This window comes from Catharus ustulatus, chromosome Z (assembly GCF_009819885.2).
Source record: "Catharus ustulatus isolate bCatUst1 chromosome Z, bCatUst1.pri.v2, whole genome shotgun sequence".
Lineage (NCBI taxonomy): Eukaryota > Metazoa > Chordata > Aves > Passeriformes > Turdidae > Catharus > Catharus ustulatus.
Window position 1 is genome coordinate 8,876,595 of NC_046262.2, and position 22,981 is coordinate 8,899,575.

At 52.9% G+C, this 22,981-nt stretch overlaps 1 protein-coding gene across 6 annotated transcripts in view; it reads right to left on the reverse strand.

Moving 5' to 3' along the window:
* Positions 1 to 2,743: 2,743 nt before the first annotated feature.
* Positions 2,744 to 22,981, reverse strand: part of LOC117010897 (C-C motif chemokine 21-like) — a 37,690-nt gene continuing 17,452 nt past the window's right edge. The window contains exons 1-5 of one of the 6 annotated variants that reach the window (XM_033085973.2): positions 14,115 to 14,267; positions 12,811 to 13,076; positions 12,125 to 12,245; positions 11,832 to 12,015; positions 9,857 to 11,516 (exon numbers count right to left, since the gene is read on the reverse strand). In XM_033085973.2, the coding sequence (XP_032941864.1) occupies positions 11,847 to 12,015; positions 12,125 to 12,245; positions 12,811 to 13,003 (483 nt within the window). In that variant the 5' untranslated portion in view covers positions 13,004 to 13,076; positions 14,115 to 14,267 and the 3' untranslated portion in view covers positions 9,857 to 11,516; positions 11,832 to 11,846. Of the gene's footprint in view, positions 2,826 to 9,856; positions 11,517 to 11,831; positions 12,016 to 12,124; positions 12,246 to 12,810; positions 19,454 to 22,981 lie in introns of those variants that run through there. The other 5 variants (XM_033085969.1, XM_033085972.1, XM_033085971.1 and 2 more) reach the window with 5 other exon arrangements.

A 22,981-nucleotide genomic window follows, 5' to 3' on the forward strand; every position in this document is an offset into this window, starting at 1 on the left:
CAGCTACCTGGGCACTCCCTGGCTTGAACAGCTCAGCCGCTGCACCACCGTGGATGCCATCCCCTGAGGGCCGGTTGCCATGCTCCCCTTGCCTTCAGGAATAGTCCTGGGCCATTTCACTCTCAGCCTGTGCCCAGGCATGTTGACCAGCACCAAACCTGACTAATTTAATGATGTGGACAGTCACACAGTAGTGCTTGGGAGGAAAGGATGGCGTCTTTCTGTTGGACGCACACAAAGGCTTCAGCTGGACAGAGCAGCTTTATTCAAACCTCACATGGCCTGGACAAAAGGGGACTAAAGGACACTTTGAGACACCAAGACTTTACTCAGAGTGCATAGAAGACCTGAGGCTCAGGAGGAAAATGTCCACAGACTTTCAGGTTACTGTTGATGAGTGGCAGGAGCTGGGGCGCTGCCGTCTCTGTGCCTTATCCATGGATGTGCCCAGGAGTGGGTGTCTTCAGCAGCCTCCATTACCCCAAAAGCTTATCTTTCTACTCACCTGCACCCCAGCTGCCAGTTAGTACTGACCTGCCAGAGTAATCAACCACATTGTGCCTCAGTTTCCCTCCACTGCAAGGACAAACCTCCCATTCCTGCAGCACTTCCTCCATGTCCCCTGCTCCTGTGGAAGCATCAGCAGGACTGAAGCATTTGGGCTGGATGGTGCAATACTGGCATGCTCCCTCCTACCCCGTCCTTTCATACCTTCCCAGGGAGATCTGCTCCTGTAGCCTGGCTCAGCAGTGCAGAGCAGGGCTCACGTTTTGCCACAGCACACCCAGGAGAGACCTGCAGCCCAGATGCTGTTCTTTCATCCCTATGAACCCTCCTTCCTTCTCCCCACAGCCCAGCACAGCCCCCTTGCCACTGCAGCACAGTAGGCAGTGCTGTTTGTTCACCTCACTCCACGCTGGCTTTCAGGCTCAAACATGAGGCATGACTACTAACTTCTGGCTTTTCTTTTTATTTAGCAAAATCACAGTACAATTTTTTAAAACATAAAAAAAGAGAGTAAAGAAGAGGCATACACATGGTATTGTTGCAATGAACAGATCTAGCAGCAAATAACCTGAGAGTGGCATGACCTCCAGGCATGGGTGTGGGGCAGGGCTGGACAGTGGTGTCAGGCTGGGGGACTGATAAATCATGCAATGTCCCAGAGGAGAGCAGGGACTAAGAGCCACATCTCTGCCTGCTCCACGTTAGTGGCTCTATTTCTATGCTTGCAAGAAAGGGCAGGAGGGAAACAGTGCAGAGAATTCAGGAGTGAGAGAGGAACCACATCAGCCCCACATTTTCTGAGGGCAGCTGGGTGGTGCTTTGCGAGGATCAGCACAACGTTTGGCCCTTGTGGAACATCTCCACCACTCCCCTCCATCCCCACACTGTTCTGTGCTGACAGCTCTTCCCAGGAATTCAGACAAACTCTAGCTTGGGACTGACAAGGAAACCAAAAGGATCAGGCTATAGCTGGAGGTTGCAGCTGCTGTGCTGATGGGAAGTCTGAGACTCCCCGGCTCACCTCGCAGATCAGTCTATCAAACAGCTTCCAGGCTGCAAAGGTGATGCAATCCAGCATCCTCCAGCTCAGCCTGACACAGGCTGCTGGGTGACATTGGACGCAGAGGGAAAAACACAGAGCAGACAGGGCTCTGCCCAGCCCCACACACTGGCATGAGTCTCAAGGAGGGTCAGTCCTGAGGCTGGAGGTGGAAGCAGGTTGGCACCATTAGCATCAGATTCACAGCTGGAAAGTGATCCCCTCTTGGTCCTGTTGGGACCAGCCATGGCTTCCTCAGGCCTACTTGCCCTGGGGTTTTCCCTGTGAAGGTGGAAAACCCAACTGGTATTAGTGTGCTCCTTGGGGTATGAGGTTCCCCAGGGTCCCTTCCTCTGCTAGACAAGCTGTGGTAGTGATGGACTGTCAGGGTTTGTAAAGCACCCACCAAACTCATCACAAGCCCTCTCCATGGAGATGCACAAGCAGCAGTATCAAGGTTTGCAGGGCAGAAGTGGGGAGGGATTTTGTTCCAGTGCCATTTGCCATGGCACACACAAAGCTCAGACGAGAGTGACATTGGGCAGACAAAAGTCCCAGGGCTGCATTTAATTGGGGTGGAACAAGGATTACGGAGGAAGTCCCAGCTGGAGGCTTGGTGGAGCATGCCCCTGCTCTTCCCAACATCCCAGTCATAATGGGAAAAGCCTGTCTGGCAGTGGATAAACCCACCCCCTGGGCTGATCTCATGTCTGGCTGAGAACAGGGGTGGTTCTTACCCTCCTGGCATCCAGCCTCTCTTGGAGACGAATCACCCATGGGGAATGGAGGGGTGCACAGAGGCGCTTGCCCTTTGTGGTGATAAATCTGTCAGGCCCATGAGGGAAAAGAAAAACAAGTAGTGAGCAGACACCCCATGGATGCTCAAGAACAGCTCAAGATCTCACCTGCTTCCTACGCATCTCTGCCTTTGTTCCCTGGCTTTTGAACCATGCTCTCCCCTCTCAGCTGCTCCCCATCTCACTGAGCCTCTGGATCTCCAGGATCTCTTCAGCAGCTCTCCCTATTCCTCCACCCTCAAATCCAGGTCAACATCCCTCTGCCATCCCGCTCTGCCTTCAACCCTGCCTCCGTGTGAGGTCCATCCCTGGCCATCACAAGGCCTTGGCCCTGAGCCACCACGCCCTGGCCACTTACACGGCAGCAGAGATGTCACAACCGTCCTGCACCAGCTGGAGCCAGTAATCCCGCACGATCCGTGCCGGGATGGGCGTCTCTCTTGTCCGCAGGCAGCAATCGAGGACGTTGTTCCCACTGTGCACTGGAGGAAGAACACACCATGCAGGCTGAGGCCAGCTGCACCTCTCCCAGCTTCCCGGAGGGTGAAGGGGCTGTGGCAGGATGGTGCCTGCAGGAATGCTGTCACACACTGCCCTGGCTGGGCACACAGGCACCAGCTTTATTGCGCTCACACCGCAGTGCTGGGAGCCTTTTGCCTCCTTCTGATGGAAAGCAAAGGAGATGAGGAAGAGTAAACAGGCAGAAGGCAACCCTTCTGCATGACTGTGTCCCTTCTGGACCCCAGTAGGGACATGGGGCTCTTTGTTTACCCCTCTTCAGGGTGCTGCAATACAGACACACATTTCCGAGGGGCTGGGGGTGACTTCAGCTTTATTCACTGAAGCAATCACAGGTTTGGCAGCTACCCCACCACCAGCCCACCCCACCCCACACAGATCATTCCTGTGACAGCTGAAGGACATAGCTGTCTGTGCTTGTCTGCAGGGAAGGAGATCCAGAGTCACCCTCCCAGCAAATGCTGTATTCACTGCTAAAGCCTGACAAGGCTGGCTGCACCCACGGACGTCTGTGCCCTCAGCAGCAAGGTGTGGTGCAACACCACAAGGTGTCTAGACCCCCCCAGCAACCCACCACAGAGGTTCTGATGTCACCCACCCAGACAGCTGTGACCTGTGCAAGCCCCACGTCCAACAGCCCCTCAAACATCAGCCCTGTCACTTGCCTCCAGGCTGCCCTCCACCACAGAGTGACAGGAATGATCCCGCAGTGCCCTGGGGAAAATGGGACCAAGACAATCCCAGCCCAATGTGTGCAAGCTGGGCTAGGGCACTGGGAGGCAGGATTGCTCCATGGCCTTTCCCAAACACGCCTTCCCATCCCCAGAGCCCTAAAGGCTCCTCTCTGGACTTTGGGCAGGACAAAGTCCCTGCAGGACAAGTTACAAGAGGATGCAGGAGGGCTGAGATGGAGCGGCAGCTACACGTCCCTCTAAAAGTCTGCAAAAGAGAGAAGAAACTCAATCCTCTCACTTCCGCAGGAAAGGCAACTCTCTTACCATCCAGGATACGTCCCAGCAGCAGGAGACTGAGGCAGAGAAGATGCAGCCACTGCATTTTGCTGCTGAGTCTGGCAGAGGATGGGCTGAAGGCGATGGATCTCCAGGCAGGAGAGGTGAGCTCTGCTCAGCTTCCCTGTTCCCTCCTGCTGCTGCTGCTGCTCCCCACTGCTTATATATCCTTCCAGCCCATGGCTTTCACTTTCTTTTGGAGGGAGTCTTACAACAGGCTGGATTTTAATCTTTGAGCAATTCCTGAATATCCCAACAGCTGTTTTCCCTGCAGCCAGATGTTCTCTGGTCCCATAGCCAAACACTCTCTTGCCCTCTTTCTGGCCAGCACTCGGGCCATAGGTGTTGCTGGTCAGGACCAGGCGGCTCCAGGGTCCCTTTATGTTATGAAAGCAACCCAAGGCCCTGGGATGGCACCTGAGGGACTCTTACCCACACATTTCCCAGTCTCTTCTCTGAGACGTCTCCAGGACATTCACATTAAATATCACATAGTCTTAACCTTCTGATGCTGTGAGTGCTAGAACTTGTCTCAACGCCATTTTTAGGGTATATGTTGGTACTGGGGTGATGTCTGTCTCCACCCCAGAGTCTCCCTGGCTGTTGCTGAAGCCTGGCTTTCTCTCCCTGCCTTCTCCAGTGCCTGCCTGGTGACACATCCGAATCTGGCAGAGAGAGTCAGCACACTCCACTCCAGGGCCAGATCTCACAGCCCAAAAGCCAACCTGACTTCCAGGTGTCGCAGAAAATGGGTTCTTGGCCAAAGGCAGCTTCAGAGCTTCCTGTAAACAGGTTTTCTGCCTGCAAGAGCAGAAATCCCCCACGGAGGCTGTGTGCACAGCGCAGGGTGCCAGCAGCTCACCCGCTGCGTGGGCACTGCCGAGAGCGAGGACCAGCACTCCCGCTTTGAATCTTCACAGGAGCACAGGGATGGGGGCTGTTCCTCGTTGGTATGGTGACTCACCACCATGCCAGTGCCAGTGCCACCTGCAGTGATGTCCCTTGAACGAGGCAGCTTCAGCCCCCTGTGGGAAGCTGAGAGCACTGGGGTTGTGCAGCCCAGGGAAAGAACGATGGAAGGCTCACTGCTGCCAGCAGCTGCCCTGCAGGGAGCTGGAGATGCCAGGCTCAGGGTCTTCCTTGAGGGGCACAGGGGCAGGACAAACGTAAAGGCATCAGATGCACCCAGATAAATTCCCACTAGGGAATTGAAATAAACAGGAAAAATGCTTTGCAACAGGGGCGAACAAACCCTGGAGCAGTGTTTCTAAAAAAAGTCTCTAAAAGCCTGCAGTTTTTCTCTTGCTCAAGCTTTGGATGGTCCTTGCACCTCAGTGGAGAGCCGTGTACAGACCCCTTCCATATGGACAAATAAGGGGACAAGGCACACAGCTGGGACACGGGGACCTCAGTGAGTCCCTCTGCTCCTCTCAACAGCAGGAGAGGCCCTGCCCCTTCCCTGCTCCATGGTAAGAACCAAGAGGAGACTCTAGCCATGCCACCAGACATAGTGCTGTATCCCTGCACTGGCATTGGCATTGGCACTGGCACTGCCACCAGCCTCTTGTGTGAGGTGATCTTCTCCATCAGGAAAGCATTGCCTCTGGCCACTCCTGTGCCTGGCAGGCCAGTGCTGTGGAGAAGGAATCGGGCAGGGGCTGGTGGGCAGGAGGAGTAACACAAACAGGATGTGCCAGCTTAACTTCAGTCAGCACCTGCTGACACTCACAGGCCAGCAGAAGGCAAGTTTAGGTGGTGGAGGATTAGCATCCATCATCAGCCCCGGGCTTCCCGCAGGTTTCGGGATGTAGGCTGGTTCTGCAACCTCATCTTTACTTAATCTCCTCAGGACACTGCCAAGGAGATGTCACAGCAGGGAGGATGACAGCTCCTCGTTGCTGGTGGCCAGAACTGCTCCTAACCCAGAGCCAGCTCCTCACTGGGGTTTGTCTACAACGTGGAGCCCTCTGCAAAAAGTGGATCCAAAGAGCAGAGCTCTGACCCACTGGCATGGGTGGCAACAAACCCCCACGTCTTTGTTCCGTGTGTTTGACAGATCTTGGAGCACAACCAAGGCTGACAAGGGGTGCTGGGAGTTCCTTGCTGTGGGACTACCCTACAGGCACAGCTGGGTCCTGCACCCCATGGCAAGCAGAGGTGTCCCCAGCCACCATTTCCCTGGCACAAGGTTCTCCTGCCTGCTGCTGGCTCCCGACTGGCTCCACACTAGGAGGAGCATGCTGAGTTGGGAATATATCCATGCGGGACTAAACCTCTCAGCCATCTCTTGCTGCAGGGGACCTCCATCCCTTAAGTTGCCCACAGCCCCTGCCAGCAACATGGGCAGGAAAGGGAGATTGTTCTATCCCCACAACAGTTGTCAGGGAGCCAAGTGGGTCAAAGAACAGCAGCTTCTCACGCCTCTGCTCCCCAGGAAGAACACCAGAGTGAGGAAAGGGGCTTTCCACTTGCATTGTGAAAGGGGAATGTGATGGGTTTCCACCCCCTACTGGGGTCAGCAAGATTTCTAAGAAAAGGGTGATGATCTCTGCAGTGCATCCCTGTGGCATTCAGGAAGCTCACCCATCCCCCTCACAGGACTGAGCCTCAGGGACCAGGAGAGGTGGTGCCGATGGGAAAGACAGGCATGCTTCAGGGTCCAGAGTCTCCAGAGGCACAAACAGGGAATTTGGTGGGGATGAGGGAAGAGCATTGTTAGCACTGACTCATTTAAGCCTCTTCCTGAGCAATTAAGGGAGCATTGGAGTTCCAGCCCCGAGGACACCACAGGATACAGCATAAAGCATCCATGAGCACTCACTCCTGCAGAAGCCTCGATAATGCAGTTGTTAATTAAAGCGGAAATCAGAAGGGACTAATGATGCCTGTGGGAAATCCAACCCATTGAAATGTAAACAGACCATGTGGGTATCACCTTCACCCCTGGGCTCTGCTCAGGGAGCACTGACCATGCTGCTGCCTTCCTGGAGACCTGACAGCCACAGGAGCTGCCAGGACAGCTGCTCCCCAAGCTGTCTGGTGGTGGTCTGCCTTCCACCTCTGAGCTATGGAACTGGAAAGGGCAAAGGGGGAATTTCAGCAAATTCCAGCAAGAGCCAGTCCCTGGGGTGGGATCTGGTCTGGCTGCATTCATTTCATTGGGAAATACTGGGAAAGCACTGCAACTGCTTCAATTCCCCTTGCAATGCCCAGCTCGTGGCAGCTTCACACAGCTGTCATCACATTTCCAGTCCTGGTGTAGCGCAAGAACTGAGGCCACAGCAGCCTATGGGGCTCAGGGCCCCACTGGATCTCCTCCAGCTGAGTGAACAGAGTCAATCTGATTTTAATGGGGATAAGGGTGGGAAAACAGCAAGTCAAAGCAAGCTTTGCCCAGAAGTAGCAAAGATGAACCTGGGGATCTGGTTCAGAAGGATTTAAAAGGTTCCAATTCCTGTTCTGTTTCTAATACTCACTGGCTTCAGTGTCGCTGATGTTGAGGTCACCATGTGTGATGAGCACCATATCCAAAAAAAATCTTCAGCTGTGTCTTGCTCTACACCCCTAGACAAGCAACCATCTCCCAGGATCCCTGCAACACGCGTGTCCCTCAGCATCACCTTTGGGCTGCAGTTTCCCAGCCAGATGCTCCCTGCAAGGGAGCATCCCCTCCAGGGATTGCAGAGGGGATGGCAGGGGACAGCTCAAAGACCTGTACAAAAAACAGCCCATCAGCAATTTCCTTGACACGCACTGCATGGCTTGGCAGAGAAGGATGCCTGGTGAGGCTGAATGCTCAGTTCACCTGTGGACAAACCTACAAACACATGGGACAGAACAAAACCTTGGGGGGCTGCTCTCACTGCTCTGTTGGATCTTTGGCAGTGGGCAGGGGAGTCTGTGAAGTTATTGGTTTGTTACAGCTCTGGGTCAGGGCTCACATTGGCCCCAACACAGGAGGACACTTGGGAGTTACACATAGGAAACAAAAGGGTTGAGGGAAAGGTCTGGGCTGTGCCCTCTGGGACAGCATGAATGCCAGGGGATGCCCAGGACTGGGAAATACCTCGGAGCAGGAAGGGTGAGAGCCCCTGTTGACCACCAGCCACGTTCCCACATTCTCGCTGCTCTCAAGACCATAGCAGACCTCAGGAGTGCAGTGCTGGTGGAGAGAACACCAAAAACCCCCTTGAAGCTTTGCCTGGAATCCAAAACCCCTCTAACATCCATGCAGCCCCAGAAGGAGTCCTTGGCCCCACGAGTGCAGCACAGCCCACTGCTGCTGCTGGGCAAGGAGCTGGATGGAGAGACAGAGCTGGTGTGCCTATGTGCAGGTGAGCTCTGCTGGAGCTCCACCCAGCATCGCAGCCCAGAGCACTCCGCTGCTGGCACAGCCTGGAGCATCGTCTGCAGCTAATGACTTGAGCTAATCATTTGGCCTGGGCTCAAGGCTTTCTTGGCTACACTCAGTTTTTGTCTCGCCCGGCTGCTCTCTGCTGTCGCTGAAGCCTTTTTGCTCCAGGGTGGCTGAGCTTTCCTAACCCTTTGCTCAGCTTGACATTGTTGCAGCTTTCCTTCCTTCCCTGCAGACTGATTCCAATATCTAGGTGGGCTTTTATACAGCCCTTGCCCACCTACCCCAGCACGTACTTCATCAACACTGCCTTGTCTTAGCACAGAGCATCAGGTTTGCCCTGCCCAGGGGTACGGCTGTGTGAATTCCTTTCTGCTTCTTCACTGCTGCACTGCCTTAGACCTTCTTCTTCACATCTCTTGTCCCAGGTGGGGTCCATGGATTCAGCTCCTTTGAGAAGAAGGAATTTTGGCACCTGCTGAGTGCTGCAGGTCGCAGCTCATCACTTCTCACGGGGCATCTCCTTGCAGGTGTTTCCCTGGTGCCATCTCACACTGTGACCACCTGTTTCACACCTGCCTCGAGAGCCTCCCAGTAACCTGCCACCTTGTTTTCCTGGAAAGCAGCATTCAGCAATAAATCTGGAAGGGAACTGCAAACAGTGCAGTCTGCAGGTACAGGCACAGGTGAGGTTACATCTGTGCATCTGTGCCCATGCTCATGTGTGCCTCTCTGAGCATGGAACAAACTCTGGTGTGCTTCCAGACCCTGTGTTTTGGGTAAATTTTAGGGTGATTTAGAACACCACCACTGACGTCCTTTTAACATGTTTTAATCTAATTCCCTCCTGCCATTTAAAGGGAAAAATCCCTCCCGTGCAGTGTGGTTTTCCACAGCCACAGAGACACCAGGTCACATTTCACATGTTGGCTCAGTCCTGCCCTCCTCTCACACTTAGCTGTTTGTGGCTGCAGACGTATTCGTCTGGACCTCATTTCTAGGGAATTTTTGCAACCATTTCACAATCTCCTGACACCACAACCAGCACAAGGAGTTCATCAGAGGCCACTAGACACAGTGTGTTCCCATCAAACACAGGGCTGCCTCCAGCTCTCCCACAGCTCCCCTGCCTGATCCATTGTGTGGAGGTGTCAGTTCCCAGGCTCCCAGCAAAGCCCAGTCCAGAGCACAGTCCCGTTAACGACCTGTTTTATTGCTGTTATCCCACAGCAGCAAGGCGCACAGAGCCCCTCGTTTGAACAAGCAGTGCACAGGATGGGTCGGAGCCACAGGGACAGGCTCTGCCGTAAGCAAAGATGCTGTGTCCAAACCAGTGTTGTGCCCATGTTCACCTGAGAACCCTCACAGGGGACAGATGAGCAACCAGGGTGTCTCGACCTTGTTCACCAGCACAGCTACAAGAGAGGGAACTTGATTGCTCCCCTGTGCTCCCGAGCACCCCGGGATGCCTCGCACGGGAGCACTGCAAAAGCTCGGACCCAGGGGATGATGGTGAGTGAGGCAGAAGAGCACCTTGCCATACAGCCCCTTCCCACCCCACCAAAACCCATCACAACAGCCAGAACAAGTGAGTTTGGTTATAAAGAATACACTTTATTGCTACACGTCCTGTCCAAAAGCTGCTCTGGCAGACGGCCGCCTGTTCAATGTGGAGGAGGCAGCAGCAAGGAGACAGCTCGGCATCTGTCCCACGCTCAGGGCCAGTATCTTGGACTTCACAGTTACTTTACACAGCCTCAGAATTATAGACCTAAATGCCCTCTTAATAAAGCAGTCAAGCCAGATAGGTACTTGGTAGAAACACTCAGCTACAAGCTTTACTCCAACAAACACACGGCCCGTGCTGATACTGTTAAGCTCTGCAAATCCTATTATTGCATTTATATGACTTAATAGACCTTTACTGACCAAAGTCCACGTTCAAAATCTCTAAGCAGATAGCAGCGTAGCTCTAGTACGGCTGTTTAATTTGCTCCTTCGCAGCATGCCAAGGAGAGCAGGTCACAAGCACAGGGAGATGCCGCTTTTCCCTCAGCCCTGTCCCAAGAGTCTGTCCCACCTCCCAGTCTCACCTGAAGGTGTCCTCCACTTAGTGACTTCTCTCACTAAAGCTTTGGGATAGAATTCCTCTCAAATGGCTGCAGGATGTCTACAATTAATTTTACAAAATCTTCTCTTGCCCCACCTTTATAGCCTCTCGTGTTTCTCACTATGTGGGCTTTTCAGATTTCGTAAATAAGTATAAGAGAGTTGCTGATGCTTTTTTTCCCAGGAAACTAAGCATTTGTCTTAATAATGTCTGAAACCCTAACACAAGCAAAGCCAGGGGAAAGAAAAGGGTAAAATTCCACTAAACTGAACAATTTGTTCTGATTTCATTGCAATTTTGTAGCCAGGGGAGCTAAAAGGGTGTAATTCCACTAAATTGAACAATTAGTTCTTATTTCATGGAAATGTTGTACCTAAAAAAGAAAACTAAAAAGCAAAGGGACAAATTATGACTATCTTTATCCAAACTACAATGCAACAGTGCGCCATAAAACATGAAAGATTAAAATAATCCAGACACAGAGACACACTGTTAGCACTGTTACCCCAAAACTTTCCAACTCCGGTGCTATTAATTGCTCTGCAAAGAAGCACCCAGCAAGCAGCTCAAGTAGGACCACAGGATTTGGGATCTACCTGGTTCCCCACAGCCTTACAAGGCAAGAAGGAGCAAAGAGATGAGAGGAAAATAAAATTCTGCCATGGTTTATTTGGTAGAAAAATAAGAGAAATCTTCCAGAAAATCTAGCCTGCAGCATAAAGGCTACTTTGTGAAGCACAAGGAGACAGAAGTAAAGCCTTTCAGGAAGACTGAATGAAAGCACTGTTTTCAAATATAAATACAAATGTATAATATCCCCCAAAAAAAGTCATAGGAAAAGCATCCATTCTGCTAGGCTAAATAACTCCCCTTCAGTGGGAAGCCTGTCCACTTCCCTCTAGAGGCCATGGCTCAGCTCCCACGCCCAGGTCCCCACTTATTTGGCCGTGGGACAAGTGAGGACCTGGGTGCCTGCTTTGCTGAGAGCACCCAGGCACTGCAGGTGCTGGGGGATCTCTGTGTCAGGCATAGCAGCAACAAAGAGGTTGTGGGGCAGAGGGAATCCTCCTCAGCTGCCCCATCCCCGCCCTGGGGCTGGCGGGTGGGTGGGTGTGTGGTTTGTGTACATCCATTGCCATTGCCAGGCCGTGGGTCAGTCACCAGTGGGAAGGCATCCGTCCTAGCAAAGGCAAGGAGGAGGGGGTGAGATGGAGAGGGTGTCAGCCAGATCATCCATCCCAGCTGGGGGCATTCCCTAGTGTGACCTGCCCTGCCCATCCCCAAGCATTGCCTTATCCCAGCAGCTCCAGAAACAAATTTAATTTCAAGGCTAGCACGAACCAGGAGAGAGTTGTTCCCTAAGTGTCTCTGCGCTCCAGCCATGGCTCTGACAGCTCTCCCAGGCTTTGCCCCAGGAGCAGAACGCCCACCCTCCCACACAGAAGGATCTAGAATAGGATGCAGCACCCTCACTCTACTGACCCCCCACACCTACCTCTTCAGGCCTGACTTAGACCCGCTGCCGCCTCTGCTTCCTGGGTTTGCCCCTGGGACGCTGGGTCAGCCTATTCATGATGTTCTTGCCGTTCTTGGCCTTCTTGTCCAGGTTCTGCATCAACTTCTGGACAGCGTTGTCAGTGGGAGAGGCACAGATTTTCCTCTTCTTCTTGGTGGTGAACCTGGGGGAGCGGCAGAAAGATTTTCGGCGGGGGGAGAAGCGGGAGGACAGGGGAAGGTTTGTCTGAGCCAAACTGTTCCAAACAGTCCTGGCTGCCACAGGGTACTCACACAACAGCAGGAAGCAAACATCCCGACTCGGGTCCCTGGATGCGGTAGGATGTCACCACGCTGCTGGGGATGGCTCTCCGGCTGTGCTTCAGGCAGCAGTCCGAGGCTGAGCTTCCAATGCCTGTGAACAAGGAGGGGATGTGGGATTTGGGATCATCCATGAGTCAGGACACCTTCAGCCCAGAATGCAGCTGACAGCACAGGGCTTGCTTGGTGTCGCGGGTCGGGGTGATCCTGGCCAGCACGTGGGGTTGGAAGCTCTCAACCCCAGTGCCCAGCTACAGGTCAGACCTGGCCCCAGGAATATGGGACACCACATCTGAGAGCGGTGGAGGGGACACTGAGGCAGAGACGAGCTCCTTGAAAAGGGACTGAACCTTGTTCTCCTCCTATTCTTTTCAGCTTGTGGTACTGCTGCCCCACCAGCCACATGCACACAGACACACTCCCAAGCTGGGCAAGCACCAAAATCCAATGCCACAGGCACACACACAGAGCCCTACACACACACACAGAGCCCTACACACACACACAGAGCCCTACACACACACACAGAGCCCTACACACACCCCCAAACCCCACGCACCAACACACCACAAACACCACCCTCACCACCCAGCACCCTGCACAGACCCCACTGACCCCACACACCCTGCCCCATCCCAGCAGGAGCCCCTCGCCCTCACCTTGAGCCTGGCTGATGAGGAGGGTGGCAGCCAGCAGCAGCAGCAGCAGCAGGAAGGGACGGAGAGCCATGGTGCTGCCACGGGCACTGAGCAGGACAAGGCTTGGGAGCAGGACAAGGCTTGGGAGCAGAACACGCACTGCTGCCTCGTGCTTGAGGCTGCTCCTATTTATCTCTGGATTCCTTGCTTTCATTTTCGGACAGCCTGGCAGGCAGCCCACCAAGGGCTGGGCGATGCAGAAGTAGAGGGTGGGGGATTCCTGTAAGCTGCAAGCCCCCCTTTACAGACACGTCCTGTCTTGTTCCCAGCTGCCCATCACAGCGTGGGGTGCCAGGTGGGGGACATGCTGCAGATACAGCTCCCATCACAGCTAGATGAGTTTGGGGGCTCCGGTTTCCTACACAGCCTCACAACCTGCCACTACCTGCTCTCAGAGGGTCGAGTGTCTACTCCCATGAAAGAGATCCTGGAAGGTGGCCAAGCCTTTAAAGAAATGAAGGTATCAACCTGTTTTGGTCCCCCACTTTGTGATTTGCTTCCAAGCCAAACCACCATCACAAATAATAGGTGAGAAGTGGCTCAGGGTGAGCCCATGCCCCCTACCCCGAGCCCCCACCCATGTCTGGCTGCCTTTGGGACAACCCCAGCTGAACAGAGCTGGATACAGCTGTAGGGCTGGGATGTGTGAGGGCCAGACTGCAGTGGGGCTGGGGAAAACAGCACAGTCCATCATATTTTGCTGCTGATACCAAATTGTGGGGAGCTGAGTGTGTGTGGAGACCTTGACTAGCTGAAGGAATGTGCTGACAAGGATGTGACAGCCCACAGCAGCATGACATGACCCTGTGCAGCTGGACGTAGCTGGACCGATGGGGACTATGTAGAAGTGAACCCAGGAATTCCTGTGGTGACAAAAACTGTCCAAAGAGATGGCCATTATTACTGAACCAAACTGTGAGCAACTATTGTGACACCAGTCCTGCTGTGGGGAGAGAATGGTCAGACATTTTTCAGGCAATCACCAGAGCATGGTCTGGAAGAGACCAATGATGGTGGGTTCGCAACTGCTTTGGGCAACCTGTTCCAGTGTTTGATACATCCCCAAATTTAAAACATTTCCCCCACCATTTAATTGGAACTTTTGTGTGATGTGTTAATGTTGCTGCCTCTCACCCTGCTCCAGAGCCCCTCTGAGAAAAGATGATGCACCAGCATCACTCCAGCCTCCCTGAACAATCCCCACCAGCAAAAAGTCCCCCTTGCCATCCTTCACCACCCACTGCTAACAGCCCCTCTTCACTCACCCTGGCCTCCAGCTCCTCGGATAGCTCCGGTCCCAATGCTCAAGGCCAGCTGTATCCTGGGAGCCCCAGTGGAACTGGGCAGCCCTTGTGGGGTCTAACCAATGATAGTGAGGTTCAAACTCCTTCAAGGGCCCTGCTGCCTGAGAGCTGGGCTGTAACACCAGGACTTTCCATCAGTTCCTGATAATGACCCTGATAAATACTCATCCAGGACAATGAGTAACCCCAGAGAAGACCAAAGTCCCAGCTGCTGCGGAAAGCAGGGCTGTATAAGGTGCCCACCCTCTTGTTCCCCAGGGAGAAGGCAGTACTGGAGTCATGGATCACCAACAACAGCCAGCAGCCCTCTCTTGGGCCAGGAGACCAGCATTCCTCTGGGACTGCCTGGGGCAGTGTGCCAGGGCTGCACTCCTGGAGTTTACCCCATCACTCATGCATGGAGATCCCATTCAGGGGAGTATCCGTGTGTCCCCACACATTTCTGCAACACAGAGGCTGCTGTGGAGTCAGGCAGCAGAGCCTGGGGCAAGCAGCAGGCATGGGACACAGGCAGTAGCAGGTTGTTTGCAGGTGTATCTCCTCAGGGTACTTGGCAGCATGGGGAATGAGTCCCTGGAGGCATCCTGTGTGCTGTCACCCACGCCCCTAATCCCAAAGCATTGGTGACATCCAGACCAGGATCAGAAAAAGGAGAGCCATGCTGGTACTTAGTGCTGTTCCAGCCCTTACCTCCCCAGACAGCAGTGCCTGGGTGCTCACAGAGGAGCCCAGGTGAGCTCTGCAGTCCCAGCACAGAGCCCCGGATCCTTCCTTGCCCAGTCTATGTCCCACTATAGCAGCAAGCTCCTGGAAAGTCCCTGGCTCTCTGAGTGTTTTGAAGACACCGCAGCAGCAACCTCTGGCCAGAGGCCAACCCCAAACACGGTCTGAGCTGCTGAACAGGGGCAGGGCACGTGTTTCCCTTCCCAAAGGCATCGTCTTTGGCAATTCCCTGTTGCTGTGACTTGCACCTTTAACAAAGCATCTGGATGAGCAGACTCCTCATTTTCCAGGGAAGGTGTCTGGAGAGGTCCCAGGAGGGAAAGGGCTACTTGGCAATTGCAGATGCATCTGCATGCTGGAGCAGCAGGGCCCCTTGGAAATCAGTGTGGGGATCCATGCCCTGCCTCCCCTCCTGCCTCCCTTCCCTCAGAACATCCATCCCCCTTCACTCCTTCCTCTGGATGTGCCTTACTCTGTCACCTGCTCCCCCAGCCCAAGGAGGAAGAAAGGAGCTTCTGACAGTGAGAAATGAGTGAGCATCCCTGTTTGCAGGAATGACCAAACTTTTGGGATACAGAGGAACTGACAGGCGGGGAGAAGGGGTGAAAACAAGGCTTTTAGGGGTCTCACACACCAGCAGCCTCCAGCAGCTGGCCAGGCAGAATTTCTTGTGCATAACCCGTTCCTCATTCAGCTGGGCTTTTTCCATAGTTCATGGGTACAGGATGGAGGCAGGCACAGGGAGGGATACACAGCCAGGCAGGATGCCCCCTGATTCTCTGAGGGTGCAGAGAATCCCTCCCTGACCACAGGGTGTGTGTCTGACACTGTACAGAGCCATTGCAACAAGGCTTTGCACGATGATGCTTCCAGCTACCCCCATGCTCGGGCAGCCCAGCTCCAGCCCTTTGCATCCCTGTGGTGGAGGAGCCTCCACAGTGTATGGAGAGGGGAGGGTGTCCTAGGCAGACTGTGGTGTCCCCATACACAGAGTGCACAGAAACTGTGGGACCATAGCAAAGGTCATTTCACTGCCTTGCTCGTGAACCTTTCCCAGGCGGTAAAACCACAGTGGCAGCTTGTAGGGGCTCTCTCAAGCCTCCATCCCAAATGCTTCCCAAGTCTGCACCCTGCATCAAAGCACCAGAGCTCCAGGGCCTAGAGTTAATCTGTGAATTAGTTCCCTGGTATCTGGCATCACAGTTTCCTAACATCTCAATCCATATTGCCAGGAGATTCATTGTCCTAAGCACTCAGACTCTGCTCGTTGGCACCTGGGCTGGCCATCAGCCCTGGAGAAACTTCCAGCTCTGTCCCACTCAACCAGACTGCAGGGTCTGCTTCCCAGGCAGCTCAGGGCTGGGAGCAGAGGTCCCTCAAACTATAGGCATCAAGAGGGACTAACCAATGGGAATTTCCAAATCCTTGTAGATGCTGCCTCCAAGTTACAGTCACTGGTGACAGGAACAGGGTCGCACAGCTCAGCTTAACCCACTGACCAGCAAATTCCTTCCTGCAGAGGTCCTGATTCCCAGGACCCAGTGCAGAGGTAGTTTGCAAAGCCCAGCGTGGAAAACCCCTGTGTCTGGGAAGGGGAGCAGGCTGCCAGGCACAAACGTATAGAAATGTCAAACAGCGAAACGTTCCTTGGGATGCGGGGAAGAATTGCTGGAAGCCGGCGACACACGAGCTGGGCAGGCTGCCTGCTGGCTGCTGCACTGCCCTGGCCTTCACGAGGGGATGGGAAAAGCAGGATAAGCACAACATGCTGAGAAGGACAAGGAAACAGCTCCTCGGGAGCGCACGGGTGCTGAAGCCAGCTGGGCTGGGAGAGGGTCTTCAGCCTTGAAAAGTTTGCCCCACACACACTCTTCGTTTCTCCCATGGAAACTTGATTTCCCAGCCTGGTTAACCCTTTGGTTGCTAGCATGACTGCGTGGTGGCTCAGGGTTAAAGCAGGACACTGAAAATGTTCAGTGACAAAGTGAACGGGATGAGAGAGACCTGAGCAGATGGTGCACCCTGGAACAGTGCTCTCTCCCCATGGAATCCTCTGCAGGATGTGCAGTGCCGCACACAGTGCTTACTGAGACCAAAATCAAGGCACTGAGCAAGTTTTGTGTCCCTATGGAAACACATGGTCAGCATTGCTCACTTCTCAGCCCCCCGATCAAGGCACATGGGATCCTTTGGACTGTGGCAGTTGTGAGTGTCCACTATTCCACCAGAAAATATAGGGGAGATGGTTCAGAGCCTGTCCCTCTGTAGCATGGTGGAGACCTCCATGGGATGGCCAAGAATTGTGTCAGAAAGGGGACAAGGCAGAGAGTGGGAGGAAGAGACGTTCAATTGTTGTTTGCGCAATCCTCCAAAACAGTGTCCCTGTCATCTAGTCCTCATCCCTTGCACCAACCACAGGCACAACCCTCTCTCTTCCATCAATACGGGAAGTACATCAATACTCCATCCAGAAATCCCACGGGTCCTCGTATGGAAGCGTAAAACTCAGTGGAAACTACTGGCGCCAACCCAGCCTTCTCTGAAAGTGGAGCTGTAACAAGTCATAAATCCTCTCACAGCAAAGCAAGCAGCAGCTCCCAAAGCAGGGCATGGCGTGTGCCAGCCGAGATGGAGCTCTGGGTGGTGGGAGATGGGTGGGTTGGACAGGCATTATCTGGGATGGATGCACTTCATGCGAAGGCATCGTTCTGGAGCGTGAATTCACAGAGACTTGAGAAGCTGCTGGGAAAAAAAAGCTGTCTGAGTGTTTCTGGAGAGGAAACTGCTCCTTCTCTCTTGGGATGACAGACTTTGACACCCGGCAGAGCCTCGCTGCAGACGCCCGGCAGCCCGCTCTGCCCCACGCTTCTGGCACGAGCTCACGCCCCTGGGAGCTTGAACCAGAGGAAACAGCATCTGACACATTCAGTGAGTTCATCAGTGGGGCTGGCGGGGGCTCTGTGCATGGAGGAATCAGAGACAGCCAAAGGGAAATGAAGCACAACATGGAGAAGGCTCTGGAGATTTTGCAGAAGACATAACAGTGAGCCCTAAACTAGGAACTAGATATGCTTCAGCCAAGACTGGAAAACACCAGAGAAGGGTTCTGCTCCTTGTGGTGGCCCAGCCAGATACCCCAGCCAAGGAAGCAGCTGCCAAATGCCCAGGCAGCAGTAGAAAAGGCAAACAGCAAAGAGAAAGCAAAGAAAAAGGAGATTAAACCCCACAGTGGGAGCAGGTGACAGGCACCAACACCAGGCAGAGACCCATCGTGTTCCTCGCCCATTTCATGGGCCATGAGCATCGGGACTTGGCATCAAGGACCACCATTGTCAGGAGGGCACCTGAATAGTAGTTGGCCAAGTTGTTCCCAGCAACCTGCATGGAAAGGAAACAGCTGCTGGAAGCGAGGGAAGTGGATAGGGGGGCTCTGCGTGGGACAATTCTCTTCCTGCACAGATATAGTTAAAAGTTACATACTACAAACTTCATTATAACTGGTCATTGTACATCACTGAAGAGTGATTCAGAGCAGTAGGGCAGAACAACAGAGCCTTCAGAACTTGGCTACAGCCAGCTCTGCCACGAGGTTAGCACTAGAAGAGATGAGGAGTGACTTGAGGGTCATTTTGGCACCAGCCAAACACAATTTATGCAGAGGGGACACCCTGCACCGCCCAGGAGACCTGCACGATGCAGAGCAACCTCTTCCCAGGCTCACATTGAGCAGGGACTGACCCAGACACAAGGGAGTGAAGATTGGCATTGTGACAAACCTGGCCATCATCAGATGAGTGTGTCCAAGAGGATGCAGAGGACACATGCCTAAACATGGGGAAAAACCTTGTTTGGAGCTGGGACACTGCTCGAGGCCAGCCTGCATCTGTGGTTCCACAGGTGGCTGCAGGCAGTGTATGAGGGGCTGGGAATAGTGCGAGGGGCTGGAAATTCTCCTTGGAGATGGGGGTCAGGCAAGCATCTGTTTACAGCAAGGGAAGAGCTGCGGGCCCAGGAGCTGTGACACCTCCTGGCTGCAGCTGCCTGCCAAGGCCCCACAGATCTTGCAATGGCAGCTCCAGAAAAGTCACCCAGACAGCTGGAGAGATTGTCTTTGAGTGTCTGGCTTGGGCAGCAGGTCAAAGGATAGACATACCATCAAACCCACTGACAGGCTGCATCCCAGTGCCTTGGCAGCAGGGCAGACCTTGCTTGCTGCAGAGTGGGGTCATGGCTGCCAAACTGAGAATAAGGGCAGGCCCTGTTCCATGTCCTTCAGAACTTCTGTCTGTGGTCACAGGCGCAAAGGGGAAATTCCCCACCAAAAACACCATGAGGGCTGCCCCAATTTCCAGCTGTGCAGGACTCTGCTCAAAGACTGAAGACCTCTGTGATAGTTGCCAGCATGATAAACTCCCACATGGTACCCCAAGGCAAAGTTATAAAGGCAATAAAGAGGTTTGTGAGACCAGTTGGCACAGTTGGTATTTAGCACTAGACAGGGACAGCATCCTCAGGACAGGTTGCGCAGAAAAGCTGTGGATGCCCCATCCCTGGCAATGCTCTAGGCCAGATTGGATGAGGCTCTGAGCAACCTGGCCTACTGGGAGCTGTCCCTGCCCATGTCAAAGGGGTTGGAATGAGATGATCCTAAGGGTGTTTTCCAACCCAAATTATTCTGTGACTGTATAATTCCATGCTGCTCTCTCCATTGCCTGCAGCTACCTCCCATGCAACAGCAGATCCCTTACACAAATACCACAGTCCCTGAAGCCCCTCAGGATACAGAGACAGATGTGGTCTATCCCATTCTCTTGGGTCTCACTCTCCATGCAGTAGGGAGATGCAACCAGATCGAAATCTCCCCATGAGTTTTCAGACACAAAAACTGTTCTGCCTGTTTGCATCTCTTCCTGTTCTTAGGTTCAAGGCTGAGTTGGGCAAAGCATGTCCCACTAGCAAGTGGGGACAAGAGACAATGACTTAACATGGAAAGAGAATACGTTTAGATAAGATACTGGAAAAAAAACTTTACTGTGAGGGTGGTGAGGCACTGGGTTGCCCAGCGAAGTTGTGAATGTCTCATCCCTGGAGGTGTCCAAGACCAGCTTGCGTGGGTGTCTGAGCAGTCTGGTCCAGTGCAAGTGGAAGGGGGATTGGAACGAGATGATCTTTAAAGCCCCCTTCCAACCCAAGCCATTCTGTGATTCTAGGAACTCACAGCCATGGGGTAACACAGCCTGAGCTTAAAATAAGTTGATGAGCTGTTGCAGGTTAACTCCAGTAAGCAGCTAAACATATGGCTCAGTCACTCCCTGCCAAGTGGAGTGGAGGAGAGAATGAGCAGGGTAAAAGTCAGAAAACTCATGGCATGAGATAAAAGAAGATTTAATAGGTAAAGCAAAAGCTGTGTGCACAAGAAAAACAATACAAGGAATTAATTCACTTCATCCCATCAGGCGGCAGGTGTTTACCACTTCCAGGAAAGCGTTCATCATGCTGATGAAGTAAATACTTCATCCCATGTGGTGGCTGTTTGGAAAGACAAATGCTGTAACTCCGCCTTTCCTCTTTCTTTCCCCCACATTTTATTGCTGACCACAACAGCATTGGGGTACACCTTTGATCTGTTGGGGTCAGCTGTCCCAGCTGTGTCCACTCCCTACTCCTCAATGCACTCCCAAATTATAAGAAAGGCATTGAGACTATGCAAACACTGTTCAGCAATAACAAAAACATCCCTGTATTATCAACACTGGTTTTGATCACAAATGTAAAACACAGCAGCATATGAGCTATTGTGAAGAAAATTTACCCTTTCGTGGACAAAACCAGTGCTGTCTTCACCCCTTATTTGTACCATTTCACATCCCACACCATCCAATACCTCTTCTTTAAACTTTCTCTTCTCCCCTTTCCCATCCTTTGATTTATAAACATGCATCAACCCTTAGCCTATTGACCATCTGGATAAAAAAATCTACAAGTGACCATTGAATTAACTTAGCCCATGACTTTGGGCTCTGTCTGTTATAGGGGTCACTGGGGCAGGAGAGGGAGTGTGTTGGATGGAGTTAGTGGGCACCAAAGCAGGCTCAGATGGGGTCCCTGCTGCACTTGCACTGCTTCTTGCAAGGCTCATCCTCCATTGGTTCAGGAGTTCCTGATGCAGAAATTTGCCCCACATGCAATTCAAATTCCAGGTTGCCACAATGCAATTTCCACTCCTGGTCTGTCAGGGCGTAACACTGTGATGAATCCCTCTCTTTGCTCCTGAACTCATCTGTGGGCCACAATCCCTTTAGGGGAGAGCCTACTGTGATGTGCAGATATTTATGGTAACAGGTAATTATTTATGCTGCACCATGGTCACAGACACCTTGGGGTGCACCACATCCACACTCCAGGGATTCCATCTACAGGTCACACTAGAGTTAGTGCCTGCCCAGTGCAGCAGCACAGGAACAGCAGTGGCCATCTGCCAGCCCGAGCCCACTGGCATGGATGTTATCAGAATGTTCCCAGGCACAGCACAGGAAGGTGACAAGCTGCACAGCACTGCAACAAACTGCTAAATCTGAAAGCAGCCACTGAGAAGCACCAGGGTCCACTATATATGTATATGTGTGTGTGTGTATATATATCTCCAGTATATATATGATACTCCAGTATCAGGCAAGCAAGCCCCATGGCAAGCATGGGAGCTCAGCCAACTGACAGCTAAATAACAGTACAGATATAAATTCAGTCTAACACACTCCAATCAAATCTGTCATTATCTCAAACACTTTGGCACTTGGGTGCCAAAAAGGTCTTTATACCAGACAACATCTGCCATATGTCACATGAATACCTTTCCTTCCATGGTTAATGCTTCCCATTCCAACTATGCCCATGATGCTGTGGAAGCCTCAAGTAAGCACGAACTGCAAGACCAACCTTCTTCTGCCACTGAGGTCAAAGTACAACAGTCAGGGAGATTTAATTTGATAGATATGAAGGATGGGAGCAATGGTTGGGTTCAGCCTGTCCGACCGCAGGCCAGGAGCTATCATCAACATAATCGATCAAGTCCATTCCTCTTCTGTAAGCACAGCCCAGAGAGCCCTGCTGTCCATCAGTATGTTCAGTATCAATAATTTCAGTGGCCAAAATAACCTGTATTTATAAAATGTGTGTCTGCCACAGCCACTGGGGAATCACAAACAAGGCATTGGAGTTGATGTGCCCTTCTGCACACAAGCATCAGGAGGGACTGCTGACATCACCCTTTGGAGTCAACCTTTCAGGAAAAAAAAAAGGATAAGGCATTGCAAAAAGGATGAGGAGGGACACAGTTGAAGGATGGGGTGACATCCAGAAAGACCTGGACAAGCTCTAGAAGTGGCCCAAGGGAACATCATGAGGTTTAACAAGGCCAAGTGCAGGTGCTGCACCTGGGTCAGATCAGCTGGGCAGTACAGGCTGGGCATGAAACGTGTCCTGGGCTGCATCCAGAGCCCCGTGGGCAGCAGGGCAGGGAGGGGATTCTGCCCCTCTGCTCTGCTCTGCTGAGACCCACCTGGAGCACTGCACCCAGAGCTGGGGTCCTGCACAGGAGGGACAGGGACCTGCTGGAGTGAGCCCAGAGGGGAGACACAAAGATGATCAGAGAGATGGAGAATCTCTGTTATGAGGAAAGAGCTGGGATTGTTCAGCCTGCCAAAGAGAGGACTCCAAAGAATTGTGGGCTTCCAGTACCTGAAGGGAGCCTACAAGGAAGATGGAGACAAGAGCATGTAGTGACAGAACAAGGGAGAGTGGCTTCAAACTGAAAGAGAGCAGGTTTAGGTTAGATATTAGGAAGAGGGTGGTGAGGCAGTGGCACAGGTTGCCCAGAGAAGTTATGGATGCCTAATCCCTGGCAGTTTCAAGGCCAGGTTGGAGAGGGCTCTAAGAAACTTGGTGAAGGGGAAGGTGTCCCTGCCTGTGAGGGAGGGTGTTTGGAGTGACATGATCCTTAAAGTCCCTTCCAATCCAAACCACTCCATGATTCTGTGCTCATATCCAAGCAAGAACCTCTGTCTGTGGCACTGGGGAAGCTTTAATAGATGTCTCTGATGGGGTAG